The sequence below is a fragment of the Bos indicus x Bos taurus genome, chromosome 17 (assembly GCF_003369695.1).
Source record: "Bos indicus x Bos taurus breed Angus x Brahman F1 hybrid chromosome 17, Bos_hybrid_MaternalHap_v2.0, whole genome shotgun sequence".
NCBI classification, from domain to species: Eukaryota; Metazoa; Chordata; class Mammalia; order Artiodactyla; family Bovidae; genus Bos; species Bos indicus x Bos taurus.
The window spans coordinates 20,868,690-20,890,891 of NC_040092.1; the positions used below are offsets into that span (position 1 = coordinate 20,868,690).

The 22,202-nt window shown below is 43.6% G+C and overlaps 1 protein-coding gene across 1 annotated transcript in view; it reads left to right on the plus strand.

The window, feature by feature from the left end:
- DNAH10 (dynein axonemal heavy chain 10) overlaps positions 1-22,202 on the plus strand; it is a 156,587-nt gene that overhangs the window by 5,805 nt on the left and 128,580 nt on the right. The window contains exons 3-9 of the mRNA XM_027567005.1: positions 2,539-2,639; positions 4,502-4,610; positions 7,362-7,477; positions 13,147-13,363; positions 15,116-15,273; positions 16,938-17,168; positions 21,142-21,332. Of these exons, the coding sequence (XP_027422806.1) occupies positions 2,539-2,639; positions 4,502-4,610; positions 7,362-7,477; positions 13,147-13,363; positions 15,116-15,273; positions 16,938-17,168; positions 21,142-21,332 (1,123 nt within the window). The remainder of the gene's footprint in view (positions 1-2,538; positions 2,640-4,501; positions 4,611-7,361; positions 7,478-13,146; positions 13,364-15,115; positions 15,274-16,937; positions 17,169-21,141; positions 21,333-22,202) is intronic.

The following is a 22,202-nucleotide window of genomic DNA, read 5'->3' on the forward strand; positions in this document are numbered from 1 at the left end:
AGATACTGAGTGTTTGAAAGTCAGAGGGGAAGGACTTCCCTGGTTGTCCAGTGGCTAAGACTCTGAGCTTCCGATGCAGGGGGCCTGGGTTTGATCCCTGATCAAGGAACTAGATCCCACATGCTGTACTAAAGTGCCTGCATGGCACTTTATGAAGATTGAGGATCCCGCATGCCACAGCTGAGGCCAAGTGCAGCCAAACAAATACATGCAAATAAATATTAAAAAGAAAACATCTTGGGCTTCCCCGGTGGTCCAGTGTTTAAGAATCCGCCTTGCAATGTAGGGAACGCGGATTTGATCTCTGGCCCAGGAAGATTCCACATGCTGTGGAGCAACTAAGCCCGCGTGCCACAACTACTAAGCCCACAGTCTAGAGTCTGTGCTCCTCAACAAGAGGAGCTTCTCCAGTGAGAAGCCTGCACACTGAAGAGTAGCCCCTGCTCACTGCAGCTAGAGGAAGCGGTAACAACAAAGACTCACCACAGTCAAAAGGAAAAAAACAATAAAAAAAAAACCCTTAAAAATTAAAAATAAAATCAGGGGAGAAAAAGGATTGGGGTGATGTGCAGTGTTTCCTATTGTCATCTTAATTTTTTCAGAACAATTTATTTTTAACCAAAATATAACCCCCTCTCTAGTGAAAATTTGGGGTGTTAGAGGAGAGGAATACAAGTTTAGAAATACAGGCCCTCCATTCTTACTAAGATTTGTGTAGGTTGGGTTTTGATAAGACAGACAGTGGTCGTGAGCGACACAGTCGTGTTTACTGATGGCCTCCTGCTTTGTTACCAATAAATCCGTGATCAGGAAAGAATTGGGAGGGAGGAGGCTGCTTGGAGAGAAGGGTTAGGACAGTCTCCAACAAAGCAAATTAATATTCCTTCCAAGCGTATTTTCTTCTTTTCTTTTTATCGTGGTAAAGCAGATGCAACATCAAACAGCATTTTATCCACTTCTAAGCATATAGCTCTGTGGCGTTGAGTGCACTTGGCAGTGTATTTTTTTTTAATCTTTTTTTATTTTTTTGCTGCATTGCATGGCATGTAGAATCTTAGTTCCCCGACCAGGGATTGAACCCTCATCCCCCGGAGTGGAAGCATGGAGTCTTATCCACTGACTGGATCACCAGGGAAGTCCCTCGATGGTGTATTTTTGTCTGTGGGCTGTTGCTCTTGCTCTGATAATACTAATTCTCCCAGCTGTAGACTGTTTTCTCTGCAAGCCAGCATGCTCGACACTCAGCCAACCTATAATCTAATCCTCCCAAATCTCACCCCAATAGATATTATTGGCCCATTTTATGGATGAGAAAACCCACCGCAGAGAGGGTTCGGACCACACATGTTGATTCGTTCCAAAGCCTGGACTTTGTCCAGTGCCTTTTGGAGGAAGAGCCAAACAGTTTGAGAAAGCTCTCCCTTCTCTGTGGGCTTCATCGGAAACTCAGGGTTGTGACTGGTAGGCTGTGAGATGTTCAGATCCCATCAATAACAGTAGACTTCGGAGACATACATTCATTCCAGTTAGTTTTCTTTCCACCCCCCAGCAGTTTCAAGTTTTATAGTGAAAAAGGAGTAGATGCTAACATGTTAACTATAATCTCATCCTAAGGATAAAGCGCCCCCTCTAAGTAAAAATCTCAGAGAAGTCACTCACTGGACACTGTAGCTGAAACAAGCTTATACACTCCCACACACAAATTAAAATTCCAACTGAGGACCAGTCAAAACCACAACACAATTCTCCCAAGTATAATGTGAGTCAAGGCTGCAGTAGGATTCATTTGTAAAAAATGTACATCCAGCTATTTTTTAAAATATAATTTTACTTTTTTATTTAGTAGTGGGGGTTACTCTCTAGTGGTGGTGACCAGGCTTCTCCCTGCAGTGGCTTCTCTTGTGAAAACAGGCACTAGGGCGCACCAGCTTCAATGGCTGTGGCTCTTAGGCTTAGTAACTGTGGCTCCTAGGCTCTGTGGCACAGGTTCAGTAGTTACGGGGCACAGTCTTTATGGCTCCGTGGCTTGTGGGGTCTTCCTGGATCAGGAATCTAACCTGTGTCTCCTGTGTTGGCAAGCAGATTCTTTACTATTGAACTACCAGTAGGGCCCAACACCCAGCTTTTTGATAGCACACCCGCTGAGTGAAATATACTAACGTTCAAGATGCAGGTCTGGTCTGCTGCTGCTGCTGCTAAGTCGCTTCAGTCATGTCCGACTCTGTGCTACCCCATAGACGGCAGCCCACTAGGCTCCTCTGTCCCTGGGATTCTCCAGGCAAGAATACTGGAGTGGGTTGCCATTTCCTTCTCCAATGCATGAAAGTGGAAAGTGAAAATTGAAAGTGAAGTCGCTCAGTTGTGCCCGACTCTTAGTGACCCCATGGACTGCAGCCTACCAAGCTCCTCCATCCATGGAATTTTCCAGGCAAGAGTACTGGAGTGGGGTGCCATTGCCTTCTCCGCAGGTCTGGTCTAGGTGACCAGAAACCTCATTTTCCAAGCTTTTCATCTTGTGCATTGCATCATGTTTTGCAGCTAAGAATCTGCAGCTGAGAACGTATTCTATACATCGTCCTCGCATCAGCCTTGAGGAGGAAGAGATGGACCTTGAGAGTATAGAGAACCTCCCCGTCAAAGTACGTGTGGCTCTTTCTCCTCTTGGGTAGGGTAATGGGAATTTCAGGTCCTCGGATGAGTCTGGGTAACTGACACAGTTCATACAAGAAATGTGTCCTGTTGGACTTCCCTGATGGTCCAGGTGTTAAGACTCTGTGCTTCCAATACAGGGATCTCAGGTTTGATCCTTGATTGGGGAACTAAGATTCCACATGCCACACAGTGTGGCCAGAAAAGAAAAAACAGAAAAAATGTTAAGGAACATACTGTGTTGGAATAGAGATGATGGAATCCTGTGTTGGGGGTCCCCAGGGTCCCCCTCAGATTAAATGATCTGCCACAATGACTCACAGGACCCAGAAAATCTTTTGTACTCATCAGTTCAGTTCAGTTCAGTTTGTACTCATGGTTATAGTTTATTTCAGTGAAAGGATGCAGATTAGAGTGAACAGAGAACAAGGCATACAGGGCAGAGTCCAGGTGAAAAAAAGAACGAGTTGTCCTTTCCAAATGGGGCTTCCAGGGCAGCATTCATTCTTCTTCTTTTTTAAAAAATATTGTACTTTATTTATTTGGCTGTGCCAGGTCTTAGCTGTGGCACATGGGATCTTTAGTTATGGCATGTGAGATCTAGTTCCCTGATCAGGGATTGAACCTTGGCCCTCCTGAGTTGGGAGTATGGAGTCGTAGACACTGGACCGCCAGGGAAGTTCCCAGTATTCATTCCTGCAGCAACCATGTGAGACAACACATAGGCGGTTGTGCCAATCAGAGGAGTTCACCCAAGCCTTGGTGTCCAGGGTTTTTAGTGGGGATCAGTCATGTCTGCATGAAGTCCGCACAGTTATTCAGCAGCCCATTCTACTTTGCAGAGGTCAAACTGAGGCAGTATGACCCAGTTCCCCAGGCAAACAAAATCAGTTTACCATATATCACATTTTTAGTGTAAACTCTCCAGCATGTCCCAAGGGCCCAGGTCTACAGAGATGCTCAGATCAACCAGGATGTTCCAAAAGCTTAAAGGTCACCACCTGGGAACTGGTTTAGGGCTAGCCTTTTCCTTTTTTTAAAGATTGTGTGTGTTTTTTTTTTATGTCAACCATTTTTAAAGTCTATTGAATTTGTTACAGTATTGCTTGTTTTATGTTTTGGTTATCTGGCTACAAGGTATGTAGGATCTTAGCTCTCCAATCAGGGATCAAACCAACACCAACCACATGGGAAGGTGAAGTCTTAAGCACTGGACCACCAGGGAAGTCCCAGGGCTAGTCTTGAGCACCTTTGGAATGTGTAGGGTTTGGACAGCCCAGGTCTGCTGGGTCAACCCTTCACTGCACAAACCCCAGGGAGTTATAAAGTTAGGATGGAAGCATTTAGCCTGAGATGTGCTAATTGAAATTACGCTCAGTTGCCCCATGAATATGCCTCCCTGCAAAAAACCTGAATTCAAGACGGGTTTGTTGCAATTTGTGGTCCAGAGAAGCTTGATTAGGATATTGCTCAATTCAGTTTATTCAAGTGTAGCTGCAGTGGCCAGTTGGTGGAAGAGTCAGGCTTAGAGTTCAGCATCTGGGTGAATTTTATTTTATTTTTTAAAGTTGTTTTTTTTTTTTTTTTTGGCTGCTCCAGGTCTTAGTTGCAGCGTGTGGGCTTGAGTTTCCTGACCAGGGATTGAACTTGGGCCCCCTGCACTGGGAGCATGGAGTCTTAGCCACTGGACCATCAGGGAAGTCCCCCTGGATGAATCTTAGCTCATGTCGTTGGTCCACTGGGAAGTAAGTTCAGCCAGTGCATGGAGAGAAAGCTCAGGTGTACACAAATATTAGGTGATTTGGGTGCACGGATATATCTCAGGGGGACTTTTTTGGTCCCTATGTTTCAGAAAACTGTTAAGCAAATGGTGGAAAAGACATATCTCCAGGTGCTTCGTCCTCCTGTTCCTGAGGAGTTTCTGGACCAGAATGTTTTGTTTTTTCTCAGAAATACAAAAGGTATGTTTCCAGCGGGAGTGTGTGTGAGTGTGGGTGTGCATGCAAGGGCATGTGCGTGTGTCTGAGACTCTTAATTTTTACATGTTCTTGAGAAGATAGCTTTTTATCGGTACGGTCAATCCTCATTATTCACGGATTCTATATTTGTAAATTTACCAACTCGCTCAAAATTTTTGTAACCCCAGGTCAGTACTTCCAGTGCTTTCATGGTTTTTGAAGGACACGTGTGGAGTGGGGAAAATTTGAGTCACTAGCATGCATGGACCCAGCTGAGGTTAGGCAGGGCCATGCTCTGCCTTCTTATTGCATCAAACACTATAAATGAGTGTCTTTATCATGATCTATTTAGTGCCAGGGTTTTTGAGTTTTTGTGGGGCTTTGGCGTGATTTCACTGTTTAAAATGTCTCCAAGGTGGGGTGCTGAAGCACTGGCTAGTACTCAGAGTGCAGGAAGGCTGGGATGTGCCTGACGGAGAAAACTCGTGTGTGACGTAAGCTTCGTTCACACGTGAGCGATGGTGCTGTTGGCCGTGAGTCCAATGTTAGTGAATCAGCAATTATGTTCAATAAGGTGTCTGAACAGAAACACACATAAGGTTGTACAGTAAGTCCCCTATGTACAAACAAGTTCTATTCCAAGAGCATGTTCGTAAGACCAATTTGTTCGTAAGTTCAACAAAGTTAGCCTAAGTACCCAACTGACACAATCACCTATGTAGTACTGTGCTGAAATAGGTTTATAATACTTTTCACACAAATAAGACATAAAAAGACAAACAAAAAATTAAAAAAATTCAATCTTATAGTATAGGACCTTGAAAAGTATAGTACTACAGCTGGCATACAGGAGCTGGCATCGAGTGAAGAGGCAAGAAGAGTTACTGATGGAGGAGGGAGAGGGAGTGGGAAATGGTAGAGCTGAAGGATCGTCAGCAACAGGAGACGGAGGAGAAGCTGCAATTTTACTCACACCTGACGTTGATGGGACAGGTTCTTGTTTCCTGCTGGTTTCACTCCTATCTATCCTCTTGAAAAGAGGATTCAGTGATGTTTGGGTAGTACTGTATCAGCTATATCACCCACGCTTTTTTTCACGCTTGCTTCGGGACATCCTGGGCTTGAAATAAAGATACAGTTCGACTGTCCACTATACAGTACGCTGTAGTAAAGTACACAACACACACGATGTTGCTTTTTTCTTTTCTTGAGCACTGATGGCCCTTTGGATCACAACCTCATCGCTAAGTTCTGAGTTTCTTTACTTTGTTCTTCCCAAATGAGAGGGAATACAACAAGAAGGAGGGAAGATGACCGGCAGAGGCTTAGCATTAAACAGTTCTTGTTTGAGGAGGGGCCAATCTCAGCTCAGTGCTTCCCTATTTAATAATAATCACAAGCCAGGAACAATAATCAGCCTTGGCCAGAGGGTATGGAATTTACCCCAATTATTACTATTTACTCTCATCATATATATATATATATATATATATATATATATATATATATATATACACACACACATATACAGGTGTCTTTCATTGATGTCAAGCTTTCTTTTTCACACTTGGCTTTTACATAATTTCCCTTTAAAATAAATTTATTTCAGTAAAGAAGCATTTGATAGAAACCTATGAGGCAAAGAATAGTGTGCAATCTGTACAGAGGCAGGGAAAGGCATGCAGACTGAAGCTTGTGGTGTGTCCCAGTAAGACTCAGAGAAGTGTCCCAGGGCCCTTTGAAGTGTTTACAGAGCTGGTTGGTGGTGATTAATTTTTTGGTGGTGGGGGGGGTGGAGTCAAGGGAGAGGGTGGGAGCGAATACACATCAAAGAGAACCTGGCCAATTCCATGGTGACTCAGTGGTAAGGAATCTTTCTGCCAGTGCAGGAGGCATGAGTTCGATCCCTGGCCTGGGACGATCCCACATGCGGTGGAGCAATTAAGCCTGTGTGCCACAACTCCCGAGCCTGTGCTCTAGAGCCCAGGAGCCCCAAGTACTGAGCCCACGTGCCTCAGCTACTGAAACCTGCATGCCCTAGAGCCCATACTCTGTATAAGACAAGCCCCCACAATGAGAAGCACCAAGGGTAGAGAGGAGCCCCCTGCTCGTTGCAACTAGAGGAAAGCCTGTGTAGCAACAAAGACCCAGCACAACCAAAAATAAGTAAATAAATAAAAGAAAACCTGGTCAAGAGAGACTTTCCAATATGTCTTTAAAAAACCCATGACTTGGGAATTCCCTGGCGATCCAGTGGTTAGGACTTGATGCTCTCACCGCTGGGGCCCAGGTTCAATCCCTGGTCGGGGAACTAAGATCCCACAAACTTTGCAGTGGGGCCAAAAAACCAAAAACAACAACACTGCCCCCCACCCCCGCCCCCCGCCCCCAAATGCTGTGACTTGAAAGGTACTTTGGTGATGAACTGGGGAGGGTCACTGGGAGTGGAGAGACAGACCAAGCAAAGAGTTCATCAAATGCTGCTAGGAAACCCAAAATGTTTCTCTCCTTGTCAGGCTGTACACACGCCAACCAGATAGTTCATCCACGTGGCCCTCAGGTGCCGCTCGCATGACCCTCTGAACCACAGAGCAACCCTCAGCATTTGTTTGTTTCTCAATGAGCACGTATTCTGATCTGTGCCTGGATCATTCCTTTGTATTTTTGGCAGAGGAGCTGGTTCCCACACATTTGGAAATATTGGCTGTGCCCACCTCCCTCCTCATCTCATTCCCCAAATCTGTTCCTGTCTAGAGACCATCTCTGAGGCGACTGACATGAAGGAAGCTATGGAAATTATGCCCGAAACGCTGGAGTATGGGATTATAAATTCGCATGTGCTTGCTTTCCTGAGGGATGTTATATCTCAGGTAAATATGGATGGAAAAAAGAATCTTGGCACTTTTTACAAGTAAGGCCATCTGGGAATTCCCTGGTGGTCCAGTGGTTAGGACTTGGCGCTTTGACTGCCAAGGGTGTGAGTTCAGTCCCCAGTCAGGGAACTAAGATCTCACAAGCCAAGCAGCTCAGCCAAAAAAAATAATGAAAAAAGAGTAAGGCCATTTGCTTCATTGATTCCATAAAGAGGTGGTTGGCAACTCTTAGGTTCCAGACACTGTCATGGGGTTTGTTGGTGGAGTTGTGAGCAGTGGTGCGTGTTGTGAGCAGGACAGATGACATCCTTGTGTTCTGGCTTATACTGGTGGAAAGACACCAGTCATCAACACAAAAACAGGAAACTCTCGGGTAATGATGGCTGACTTGAGGAAGCGAAACCCTAGCAATGTGCTAGAGAGGGCTTCCTTGGTGACTCAGGGGTAGACTCTGCCTGCCAATGCAGGAGATGTGGGTTTGATCCCTGGATCAGGAAGACCTGGAGGAGGTCATGGCAACTCACTCCAGTATTCTTGCCTGGAGAATTCCTCGGACAGAGGAGGCTGGTGGGCTACAGCCCATGAGGTTAGAGAGTCAGACACGACTTAGAGACGAAACACCAACAGCAATGTAATAGAAATGGCCTGTGTGAATACGTGTGTGTTCACGTGGTGGCGGCTAGGGACACCTAGCTGGAGAGGTGACATCTGACTTTTAGACAACCAATTAAAAAAGCCCATAAGCAGGCTTATTCACTAATGATAAGTTATTAGGAAAATGTAATAGAGTGGGAGTGAGGTGGTCAGGAAAAACCCCCTCTGAGGCAGAATTGAGAGGTGGATGAGGTGAAGGCATCAAACAAGTGAGGATCTGGAGGAGGAGGATCCTGGGCAGAGAAAACAGCATGTGCAAAAGTCCTGAGGCGGGAGCAAACTCTGTTTAGTCTACAAACAGAAGGATGAGCAGTGCAGCTGGAGCATAGTGAGTGAAGTTTGGAAAGGAAAGTAGGTTTGAAGCATATGAATAAAATGATCTGGTTTGCATTTTTCTTCTCATCATTGTGTGTACAACATATTGCAGAGGCGAGAGCGTAAGGGGCCAGTAGACCTAATAGCAGGCTATGGAAGTGTCTGAATGGTGGGTGATAGTTGTTTAGGCTCCAGAGTTCAATCAGGGGAGGCAGTGGGAAGCAGACAGCATCAAGAATACGTTAGGGATGCAGCCAACAGGCCTTCTGATGATTCGGATATGGAGCTTTAGGAAAAGAGCATCAAGAATGACTCCTAGGATTTGAGTTTGAACAACCGGGGGGATATTAGGGTCATTACTGAGATGGGGGGAGTGGAAGGATCTGGAGGAAAAAAACCCCAGACTCTATTTTGTACATATTAAGCTTGAGATGCCTTCTAGACATCCAAGATGAGGTGTGAGGCAGGATGAATGTCAAAGATCAAGGGAGAACTCAAGGGATTCCAAATATATATATTTTTATTCTATCTTTTTTTTTTTTTGGCTGCGCCAAAGCACCTTAGTTCCCTGAGCAGGGACTGAATCCATGCCCTCTGCTTTGGGAGTGTGGAGTCTCCACCACTGGACCATCAGGGAAGTCCCTCCAGCAAGTTTTTATTGAGCACCTACTGTATCCCCATAGCAGTGATCACCATAGTCAAGGTCTGTATTTCACGGACCTTACATCCTAGTCAGGAAGAGTCACATTAAGTGAGATCAATGAGAAAATATACACTATGTTAGACCATGATAGGAGTTAAGGAGAAAGACGAAGCTGGGAAGGGGGTTAGGAAATGTTGGCAGGTGGTAAAGACAGGACTTTTGAAATACTGGATAGGGTAACCAGAAGGCTTCAGTGTTGTCTTTTGTTGGGACTCTTGCAGTTGCCTCCTGATAGACTTCCCAGCTTCTGCTCATGACCCTCTACTATATTCTTCACATGTCAACCAGAGAGATTCTTTAAAATATGGGAGTCACCGACATGGTGTCGCTGTTATTTGTAGTATCTCAGTTCAGTTCAGTCGCTCAGTCGTGTCTGACTCTTTGCGACCCCATGGACTGCGGCACGCCAGGCTTCCCTGTCCATCACCAACTCCTGGAGCTTACTCAAACTTATGTCCATTGAGTCAGTGATGCCATCCAACCATCTCATTCTCTGTTGTCCCCTTCTCCTCTGGCCTTCAATCTTTCCCAGCATCAGGGTCTTTTCCAATGAGTCAGTTCTTTGCATCAGGTGGCCAAAGTATTGGAGTTTCAGCTTCAGCATCAGTCCTTCCAATCAATGTTCAGGACTGATCTCCTTTAGGATGGACTGGTTTGATCTCCTTGCAGTCCAAGGGACTCTCAAAAGTATTCTTCAATACCACAGTTAAAAAGCATCAATTCTTTGGCACTCAGCTTTCTTTATGGTCCAACTCTCACATCCATACATGACTACTGGGAAAACCATAGCTTCAACTAGATGGACCTTTGTTGGCAAAATAATGTCTCTGCTTTTTAATATTCTGTCTAAGTTGGTCATATCTTTTCTTCCAAGGAGCAAGCATCTTTTCTTGCTTCCTGATTTTGGAGCCCGAAAAAATACTCACTGTTTCCATTGTTTCCCCATCTATTTGCCATGAAGTGATGGGACCAGATGCCATGATCTTAGTTTTTTGAATGTTGAGTTTTAAGCCAGCTTTTTCACTCTCCTCTTTCACTTTCATCAAGAGGCTCTTTAGTTCTTCTTCACTTTCTGCCATAAGGGTGGTGTCATCTGCGCATCGGAGGTTACTGATATTTCTCCCGGCAATCTTGACTCCAGCTTGCACTTCATCCAGCCCAGCGTTTCTCATGATGTACTCTGCATATAAGTTAAATAAGTGGGGTGACAATAATACAGCCTTGACGTACTCCTTTCCCAATTTGGAACCAGTCTATTGTTCCACGTCCAGTTCTAACTGTTGCTTCTTAACCTGCATACAGATTTCTCAGGAGGCAGGTCAGGTGATCTGGTATGCTCATGTCTTGAAAAATTTTCCACAGTTTGTTGTGATCCACACAGTCAAAGGCTTTGGTGTTGACAATAAAGCAGAAGCAGATGTTTTTCTGGAACTCTCTTGCTTTTCTATGATCCAATGAATGTTGGCAATTTGATCTCTGGTTCCTCTGCCTTTTCTAAATCCAGCTTGAACATATGCAAGTTCTCGTACTGTTGAAGCCTGGCTTGGAGAATTTTGAGCATTACTTTGCTAGTGTGCGAGATGAGTGCCAGTTGTGTGGTAGTTTGAGCATTCTTTGGCATTGCCCTTCTTTGGGATTGGAATGAAAACTGACCTTTTCCAGTCCTGTGGCCCCTGCTGAGTTTTCCAAATTTGCTGACATGTAGAGTGCAGCACTTTCACAGCATCATCTTTTAGGATTTGAAATAGCTCAACTGGAATTTCATCACTTCCACTAGCTTTGTTTGTAGTGATGCTTCCTAAGGCCCACTTGACTTCACATTCCAAGATGTCTGGCTCTAGGTGAGTTATCACACCATCGTGGTTATCTGGGTCATGAACATCTTTTTTGTATAATTCTTCTGTGTATTCTTGCCACCTCTTCTGAATATCTTCTGCTTCTGTTAGGTCCATACCATTTCTGTCCTTTATCGAGCCCATCTTTGCATGAAATGTTCCCTTGGTATCTCTAATTTTCTTGAAGAGATCTCTAGTCTTTCCCATTCTATTGTTTTCCTCTATTTCTTTGCACTGATCACTGAGGAAGGCTTTCTTATCTCCCCTTGCTATTCTTTGGAACTCTGCATTCAGATGGGTATATCTTTCCTTTTCTCCTTTGCTTTTCACTTCTCTTCTTTTCACAGCTATTTGTAAGGCCTCCTCAGACAACCATTTTGCCTTTTTGCATTTCTTTTTCTTGGGGATGGTCTTGATTCCTGTCTCCTGTACAATATCACGAACCTCTGTCCATAGTTCATCAGGCACTCTGTCTATCAGATCTAATCCCTTGAATCTATCTCTCACTTTTACTGTATAATCGTAAGGGATTTGATTTAGGTCATACCTGAATGGTTTCCCATACTTTCTTCAATTTAAGTTTGAATTTGGCAATAAGGAGTTCATGATCTGAGCCACAGTCAGCTCCTGGTCTTGTTTTTGCTGACTGTATAGAGCTTCTCCATCTTTGGCTGCAAATAATATAATCAAGCTGATTTTGGTATTAACCATCTGGTGATGTCCATGTGTAGAGTCTTCTCTTGTGTTGTTGGAAGAGGGTGTTTGCTATGAGCAGTGCGTTCTGGTGGCGAAACTCTATTAGCCTTTGCTCTGCTTCATTCTGTACCAAAGCCAAATTTGCCTGTTACTCCAGGTATCTCTTGACTTCCTACTTTTGCATTCCAGTCCCCTATGATGAAGAGGACATCTTTTTTGGGTGTTAGTTCTAGAAGGTCTTGTAGGTCTTCATAGAACCATTCAACTTCATCTTCTTCAGCATTACTGGTTGGGGCATAGACTTGGATCACTGTGATATTGAATAGTTTGCCTTGAAAACGAACAGAGATCATTCTGTCATTTTTGAGATTGCACCCAAGTACTGCATTTCAGACCCTTTTGTTGATTATAAGGGCTACTCCATTTCTTGTAAGGGATTCTTGCCTGCAGTAGTATAAATAATGGTCATCTGAATTAAATTCGCCCATTCCAGTCCATTTTAGTTCACTGATTCCTAAAATGTCTATGTTCACTCTTGCCATCTCCTATTTGATCACTTCTAATTTATCTTGATTCATGGACCTAACATTCCAGCTTTCTATGCAATATTGTTCCTTATAGCATTGAACTTTACTTCTATCACTGGTCACATCCACAACTGGGCATTGTTTTCGATTTGGCTCTTTCTCTTCATTCTTTCTGGAGTTATTTCTCCACTCCTGTCCAGTAGCGTATTGGGCACCTACCGACCTGGGGAGTTCATCTTTCAGTGTCATATCTTTTTGCCTTTTCATACTGTTCATGGGGTTCTCAAGGCAAGAATACTGAAGTGGCTTGCCATTCTTTTTTCCAGTGGACCATGTTTTGTCTCTATTAGGGTACAAACACATTCAAAGCCAGAGGCAACTTAAATGCATGAATTATTGAGTATGATGTTGTGTGATTTGTTTCTTTTTAAAACATTTTTTATTGGGTTACGGTTGATTTAAAACATTACATTTGTTTCTGCTGTACAGCAAAGTGACTCAGTTACATATATACATATATCCACTCTGATTTTGTATTCTTTCCCCATATAACTCACTACAGAGCTCTGGGTAGATTTCCCTGTGCTGTATAGTATGTCCTTATTAGTTATCTATTTTATATATAGTAGTGTATGTATGTCGATCCCAGTCTCCCATTTTTTAAATTTATCCCTCCCCTGCTCCCTGCATTCCTCCCTGGTAACCATAAGTTTGTTTGCTACATCTGTGACTTTTCTTCTGTTTTCAAGGTGATTTGTACTCAGCCATAAATAAGAACAAAATAGTGCCATTGGCAGCAACTTGAAATGGACCTAGAAATTGTCATACTGAGTGAAGGAAATCAGACAGAGAAAGGCAGCTATCGTATGATATCGCATATATGTGGAACCTAAAAGAGCGGCACAAATGATTTGATTCTTAAACTTGGCTTTTCAGGTTTTTTTGCCAGCCTTGTCCTTCAGTCAGCACAAGGATGCCAACCTGGGACTCACGTCTGGAGAAGTCTTAGACTCTTTTGATTATGACATAGACCTACCTAGCATGCCTGGGGAAGCAATAGAATATCACAGCATTCAGTTAATACGAGATGAATTTTTAATGAACATCCAGAAATTTGCAAGTAGTATTCAAAGAACAATGCAGCAACTTGAAGGTAAGGCTTTAGTTTTTCTCCTTGGTTAAGCAGGATGTTTCCATTAAGAAGAATTTACTTTTGGACACAGTGGGGGATGGAGAGGTGGGATGATCTGAAAGAATATCATTGACACATATACATGACCATATGTAAAATAGAGAGCCAGTGGGAGTTTGATTTATGATACAGGGAACCCCAAACTTGTGCTCTGTGACAACCTAGAGGTGTGGGATGAGGAGGGAGGAGAGGAGGGTTTCAAGAGAAGGGGACATATATACATACACACACACACACATCTATGGCTGATTCATGTTGATGTATGACAGAGGCCATCACAGTATTGTAATTATCCTGTAATTAAAAAAAAATTCCTGAAAAGAAGAATTAAGAGTCCAGGAGATTTTTTGGTATTAATTAATGATTGTTCTTTTTACCTGCTCCTGATGTGAAAGACACAGAGCTGATCTTTGTAAGAAACATAAAGAAGAATGAAGAATGACAAATCCTTGTCTTCAAGGATTTTATAATCCAGGGCCCAAGGAACTATGGCAGAAAAAGTAACTTGAGATAGATGTTAGGGTCCTTAGGGCTTGGAAAAGTGAGGCCCTTTGGGAGAAGTGGTGAGGAAATCAAAGAGGACTTCCTGGAGGTGGCAGCATTTGACCTCATCTGAAATGATAAGCAATGCATTGGTAGGTGGAATTGAGGAGCAAGGGCATTTCAGTCAGGGAGAATGTGGACCTTGTGAGGTTCATTTTGCATTCATGTTGCTAAGCACTGTATGAGATTCAGTGTGCTAAGCACTCTGTATTTTCAGTCTGAAGATCTAGCCTTTTAGTATGAAAAACTCTCTTGATAATTTCCTCCACTATTTGTCTGTTTCCTTTTGCTAATATTCCTGTTGGGTGTGTGCTGCTGATTCTGTTACTTATCTTTTCACTTGTGTTTTCCGTCTCTGTGTAGAATACACAGACAAAGAGATCCTAAAGAGTGCCTAAAGAGTTCCTCAACTTTTACCTTCACAACTTTTGATTAGACTTTCACTTATTCTGTGACTGTACCTTTTCCATAGCATTCTGTTCTTGTTTGATGGATGCTATATTGTCTCAAATCTCTAATAGCTGGAATTAAGACTGCCCCCCCCCATCTTTTCTTTTATCTCAATGTCCTCTGAAGTCATTGTTGCTGACTTATCTTGGATTGTCTGTTTCATGCTGGAGACGTTCTCGAATATCTATTGCGATCTGGTTGTTTGTTCAGTTTTTAAATTGACATTAGGTTGTAAACTCAGGAATTCTTATTAATAAGTAGCTAAATCATTTTGATGGCACTTGATGCTGCTACAGTGATCTAATTATCTAAAATGTTTTAGGGACTTCCCTGGTGGTCCAGTGGTTAAAAATCTTCCTTCCAATGGAGGGGATGAAGGTTTGATCTCTGGTTGGGGAAATAAGATCCCACATGCCAGGCGGGGGCGGCAACTAAGCTTGCATGCTGCGACTATGTAGCCTACGCCCTAAAGCCTGTGCACCACAAAGAAGATTCCATGTGCTGCAACTGTAAGACCTGATGCAGCCAAATAAATAAATAAAACGTTTTAGTACGTTCTAATGAAAGAGATTTTTAAGAGAGGATATATAGGAATATGAGGATCGTGATGTACCACTATATACTCATGTGTGGAGAGAAGATCCAGAATTACCTTGAAGGTTATTGTCTGTAACCATTTCCTCCAAACTCCTGACTGACTGTCCATTTTTATTCTGCTAGGTGAGATCAAGTTAGAAATGCCAAGCATCAGCGTAGAGGGAGAGGTATCTGATCTGGCAGCTGACCCAGAAACAGTTGAAATTTTGGAGCAATGCGTGATAAACTGGTTGAATCAGATATCTACAGCCCTTGAGGGCCAGATGAAAAAGACACCACAGGTAAGGTGTGCAATGCTTTTGCAGATCCCTAATCCAGTTCATGGAACAGCAGACTGGTTCCAAATAGGAAATGGAGTACGTCAAGGCTGTATATTGTCACCCTGCTTATTTAACTTATATTCAGAGTACATCATGAGAAATGCTGGACTGGAAGAAACACAAGCTGGAATCAAGATTGCCGGGAGAAATATCAGTAACCTCAGATATGCAGATGACACCACCCTTATGGCAGAAAGTGAAGAGGAACTAAAAAGCCTCTTGATGAAAGTGAAAGTGAAGAGTGAAGAAGTTGGCTTAAAACTCAACATTCAGAAAACGAAGATCATGGCATCCAGTCCCATCACTTCATGGGAAATAGATGGGGAAACAGTGGAAACAGTGTCTGACTTTACTTTTCTGGGCTCCAAAATCACTGCAGATGGTGACTGCAGCCATGAAATTAAAAGATGCTTACTCCTTGAAAGGAAAGTTATGACCAACCTACATATCATATTGAAAAGCAGAGACATTACTTTGCCAACAAAGGTCCATCTAGTCAAGGCTATGGTTTTTCCACTGGTCATGTATGGATGTGAGAGTTGGACTGTGAAGAAGGCTGAGCGCTGAAGAATTGATGCTTTTGAACTGTCGTGTTGGAGAAGACTCTTGAGAGTCCCTTGGACTGCAAGGAGATCCAACCAGTCCATTCTGAAGGAGATCAGCCCTGGGATTTCTTTGGAAGGAAAGATGCTAAAGCTGAAACTCCAGTACTTTGGCCACCTCCTGCGAAGAGTTGACTCATTGGAAAAGACTCTGATGCTGGGAGGGATTGGGGGCAGGAGGAGCAGGGGATGACAGAGGATGAGATGGCTGGATGGCATCACTGACTCGATGGACGTGAGTCTGGGTGAACCCTGGGAGTTGGTGATGGACAGGGAGGCCTGGCATGCTGTAATTCATGGGGTCGCAAAGAGCTGGACATGACTGAGCGACTGAACTGAACTGAATCCAGTTCATGCTTGCCATCCTGAGAAAGAGCCAAGAATCTTGGAATCTGTGTGATCTAGCCTCTTTTCTTACTGTTTTGTGACCTTCTTAAAAATATTAAAGTAAACATACCTGAGATGTCATTCTTGAGCTTTCTAAGGTTAGTGTGCTACCAGATGTCTCCTGATATTGATAAAGATAATACAGATATATCAGTCAGGATGTTTGAGCTGAAAAAAAAAAAAAAACAAACCAGGAAATCTAACTAAGCTGGCTTAAGCAAGAAAGAGGATTTATTGGCTCATTGAAAGGCCAGAGGGCAATGCTGGTTTCAGATACAGTTGGATCAGGACTCTGGCAATCTAGCTGGGTTCCTCTGTAAATTTCTTGGTTCCAATCTCCTCTCTGAGTGGGCTTCCTCCTCAGACTGGTCTCCTTCATGGTGACAACTTGTAGCGGTTTCTGACTCCACATTCCCACACCACTTTGTCCAGAGAAAGATGGAGTGTCTAGCGTTCCCAACTGGAGTCCTGAGATTCCCTCTGATTGGACCATCCTAGGTCAGGTGTCTGCCCCTCAAGTTCTTGCATGGGTTAGCTCCTAAATATAGAGTCTTTGGGAAGAGAGGCGTGGATGCTGGAGGAGCAACCAGTGTCCATTCCCCACTAATGATGATGATGTTTGTGTGCTCATCACAGGGTAATGGTCCTCTGGCTGAGATTGAATTCTGGCGGGAAAGAAATGCCACCCTAAGTGCTCTGCATGAACAAACAAAGCTTCCAATAGTCAGAAAAGTCTTGGATGTGATGAAGGAGTCAGATTCATTGCTTGTGGCCAACTTGCAGCCCGTCTTAACTGAATTGTTCAAGTTCCACATGGAGGCCTCAGACAACGTGAGGTTTCTTTCCACAGTGGAACGTCATTTCAAGGTAGGCTGGGTGCACTGCACTTTGGAAAGTCAGCCACATGGATTTAACTTCTGTTTGTTTATTCAGCATTTAAAAAATTGCAGTAAAATATATATAACATATTTATTATTGAAACCACTTGTAAGAGTAAGTTTGGTAACATTCAATACATACCCAGTGCTGGGTACCCATCGTCACCTCCTATATGCAAATCTTTTTCACTGTCCTCAACGTGAACTCAACATCCCTTAAACCACAACTCTGATTTCCCCCTAGCCCCTGGTAACCTCTATTCTAATTTCCAACTCTATGAATTTGCCTGTTTTAGGAATTTCATAGAAATGGAACCATACCCTATTTGTCCTTCTGTGTATGGTTTATTTCACTCAACATAATATTTTCTTTCCTTTTCTTTTTTTGTATTTGACTACACTGGGTCTTAGTTGCAGCATGTGGGATCTAGTTTCTTGATCAGGGATTGAACCCTGGTCCCCTGCATTGGAAGCTCGGAGTCTTGGCCACTGGACCACCAGTGAAGTCCCAACATAATGTTTTCACGATTCATCCATGCTATAGTATATGTCCGAATCTCGTTCCTTTTTAAGGCTCAGTAATTTTGCACTGTATACACCACATTTTGCTCATCCATTCTTCTGTTGATGGACTTTTGGGTTGTTTCCCACCTTTTGGCTATTGTGAAGAATGCTGCTATGAATCTGGGTGCACAGATATTTGTTTGAGTCTCTGCTTTCAATTCGTTTGAGTATATACCCAGGAGTAGAATTATTGGGTCGTATGATAATTCTGTGTTTTCAAAAAAACATTTCTTTATTTACAGCTGTGTCGGGTCTTAGTTGCAGCACACGGGGGTGGGGAGGGTCTTCATTGTGGCTTGTTGGCTCCTTAGTTGGGGTGCAGAGGCTAAGTTGCCCCAGGGCCTGTGGGATCTTACTTCTCTGACCAGGAATGGAGCCCATGTCCCCTGCATTGAAAGGCAGACTCTTAACCACTGGACCACTAGGGAAGTCCCAATATTTCTATATTTAACTGTCCGTGAACATTTTATATTTAACTCTTTTCCACAGTGAGCGCACCATTTTATTACATTCCCACCACAAGTGTAATTTCCTCTTTCACAGTTCCTCTCCCCTCTGATTTATCATGCACACAGTACAGTATTCCAAGGCCAGGAGTCATTATTACTGTTCTAGTAATGAGGCCAGTAAGAGTCCTGTTTGTGTGGTTGGGGGGTGCTCTATGTGTGGTGAAGTACTGTGAATGTGTTGACCCCAGTCCTGAATATCCCGCAGCTGCATATACAACCTCACTGAGCCTGTTTCCTCCTCTGGAAAACTGAGCTCATGAGAGAACCTACCTCAAACGGTGGCTGGAAGGTTCAAGTTAACTTATGCATGCAGAGCACACAGCATGTCAGGAGCAGCATCAGGGGTCAACAGCATCAGCGCATAAGAGCAGCACAAGTGGCCCCTGGATAAGGATCTAGGTGGTCCCCTGAAAGCGATAAAACAGCGGGTCAAATCCGAGGGCTCGAGGTCCACGTGGAATCTGCCTCTAAATTGATGTTGGTGATAACGTTTCCTTGCTGGAACTTTATTTATCATCTCTGCAGAGTAAGTGGCTTGCGAAGACCAGTGAAAGGCCAGCTTCTAGCACTCATGTAATTGCTTTTGTGGTTTTTTGCCATCCCTTTGTGAATCGGAAACTTACTTTTCTTTAAGTTAACTTTAGATTTATTCATATATTTTTGTGTGGGTAATATAGACTCGTCTTAAACAATCAAGCCTGTGCAGGCATTGGTTTGATATAACGACAGTTATTTCTAATGTACACTAAAGTAAGTATATATTTTCTCTTTCTTAAGTTTTAATCAACTATTTAGAAAACTGGAAATGAAGTTAATAGAAGAAATCAAGATCAGATGGTAGCAAAACATTTCATGCATTAACAATCTTGAAAGTTCCTTAAAATAAGTATATATTTTTTCTTTAAAATAAGTATATTTTTTAAAAGTTCTGTTGTCAAAAATCATCTTACTTCTTGCCAAAGGACACATACCCTGGAAAATACTGGCACTGGATAAAATTACCTCGGAGAAGGCAATGGCACCCCACTCCAGTACTCTTGCCTGGAAAATCCCATGGGCGGAGGAGCCTGGTAGGCTGCAGTCCAGGGGGTCGCTAAGAGTCGGACACGACTGAGCGACTTCGCTTTTACTTTTCACTTTCATTCATTGGAGAAGGAAATGGCAACCCACTCCAGTACTCTTGCCTGGAAAATCCCATGGATGGAGGAGCCTGGTAGGCTGCAGTCCATGGGGTCGCTAAGAGTCGGACACGACTGAGCGACTTCACTTTCACTTTTCACTTTCATTCATTGGAGAAGGAAATGGCAACCCACTCCAGTGTTCTTGCCTGGAGAATTCCAGGGACGGGGGAGCCTGGTGGGCTGCCGTCTATGGGGTCGCACAGAGTCGGACACGACTGAAGCGACTTAGCAGCAGCAGCAGCAGCAGCAGCAGTGCCAACTTTGACTCACTCAGTGGCACTCTTGCCACTAAATATAGAATAACTACATATGTATACACACATCCATACTCCATATATATATCTGCAAATTGCTTTATTTATTTTAATTGTAAATCTTTCCACGTCAGTGCATACTGCATCAGCGCGTAACAGCAGCACAAGTGGCCCAGAGTCACTACCTATTTCAAACTTCGTTTGTTTGTTAAACACTTTCTTCCATGATAAGAACTGTTTTTTTTTTAATTAAGAAGAATGTCCTACACTATTGGTGGGAATGTAAGCTGGTGCAGCCACCGTGGAAAATACTATTCCCTGGGTCAGAAGGGAGTGGCAACCCAATCCAGTATTCTTGCCCCCCCCCCCAAAAAAAAGGGGGGCTCAAAGAAATATGGGCTTCCCTGGTGGCTCAGAGGTTAAAGAGTCTGCCTCCAATGTGGAAGACCCAGGTTCGATCCCTGGGTTGGGAAGATCTCCTGGAGAAGGAAATGGTAACCCATTCCGGTATTCTTGCCTGGAGAATCCCATGGATGGAGAAGCCTGGTAGGCTACAGTCCATGGGGTTGCAAAGAGCTGGACGTGACTGAGCGACTTCACTTTCACTTTTCACTCAGAAAACCAAAAATAGAATTACCGTATGATCCAGCTATCTCACTCCTGGGCTATTGTATAGCCAGACAAGAGTCTAATTCAAAAAGATACATGCACCCCTATGTTCCTAGCAGCACTGTGTACAGTAGCCAAGACAGGGAAGCAACCTAAATGTCCATCAACAGATGAATGGATAAAGAAGTGTTACATGTATACAATGAAATATTACTCAGCCAGAAAAAGGACGAAATAATGCCATTTGTAACAACACGGATGCAACCAGAGATTATTACACTAAGTGAAGTAAGTCAAAAAGACAAAGACAAATACCGCATTATATCGCTTATATGTGGAATCCAAAATATGATACAAATGAACCTATCTATGGAACAGAAACAAGAATCAGGGACATAGAGAATAGACGGTGGTTGCCAAGAGGGAGGTGGGTGGGAGAAGGCAGGAGTGGAGGTTGGGGCTAGCAGATGCAAACTGCTAAGTACAATATAGATTGGAGAAACAACAAGGTCCTACCGTATTGTACAGGGAATAATATTCAATATCCTGTGGTAAGCCATCATGGAAAAGAATATGGAAAATAATGTAAAAAAATTTTTTAAACTTGAGAGAAGAGACCTGCAACAGGAGCATATTTTTTCCCCCCAAAAGTAATAAAATCCAGAAATACATTTAATAATTGGGTTGGCCAAAAAGTTCATTTGAGTATTTCCATACCATTTTAAAATATCTTTTAAATTAAAAAAAGGGAAACTTCCTGCACACTGCTTGTTCTCTTACACCGGTCGCCCTGAGACTGAGCCAGCCTGCCTTGCTCTTTCGTTTGCACCCGCCTCTCCCGTTAGAACATCACGCACGGATCTAGCTTTCACGTTGTCTTGGAAACAATCCCCTCCATGATGAGTGCCCTGAGGATGGTGTGGATTATCTCCCGCCACTACAACAAAGACGAGAGGATGATTCCGCTCATGGAGCGCATTGCCTGGGAGATCGCGGAGAGAGTCTGCAAGGTGGTAAATCTGCGGACGTTGTTCAAGTAAGACCGGGCGGCGCTCTGTGTCTCTTAAGCCCTTAAACCGCTTTGTGTGTGCTAAGGGTCCTGCCCCACTCTTTGCGACCCCACGGGTGGAGCCCGCCAGGCTCCTCTGTCCATGGGATTCTCCAGGCGAGAATGCTGGAGTGGGCTGCCGTGCCCTCCTCCAGGGGATCTTCCCAACCCAGGGATCAAACCCCGTCTCTTTATGTCTCCAGGATTGGCAGGAGGGTTCTTTGCCACTAGCAGCACCCGGAAGTCCTGAACAGCTTTATCAAAACATAATTCATACTCTGTACAAATCACCCATTTAAAACATACAATTGAATGCTTTTGGTACAAACTTGGTGAAAAAGTTCGTTCAGGGTTTTCCAGCAGATGTAATGGAAAAACCCCAATGACCTTTTTGGCCAGCCCAATAGATTCAGAGTTGTGCATCCATAGTCATCAGTGATTTTAGAAAGTTTCCTTCATCCCAGAAAGAAACCCCGGGCCCTTTAGCTGCCTCTCCCCCTCCCCCCTCCCCTCCTAACCCTGGCAACCACTGATCTACTTTCTGTGGACTTGCCTCTTCTGAACATTCATGCAGATGGAGTCAGACAACTTGTGGTCTTTTATGACTGGCTCCTCCCACTCAGCATCGTGTTTTCACGGCTCCTCCATGGTGTAGCCTGTATCACTGCTTCATTCCTTTTTATGGCCAAATAATACTCTACTTGTATAGATTAATCAAGACCATCTTCTTTAATTAGGGGCTTCCCTAGTGGCTCAGACAGTAAAGAATCTGCCTGCAATGCAGGAGACCCAGGTTTAATCCCTGAGTCGGGAAGATCCCCTGGAGGAGGAAATGGCAACCCATTCCAGTATTCTTTC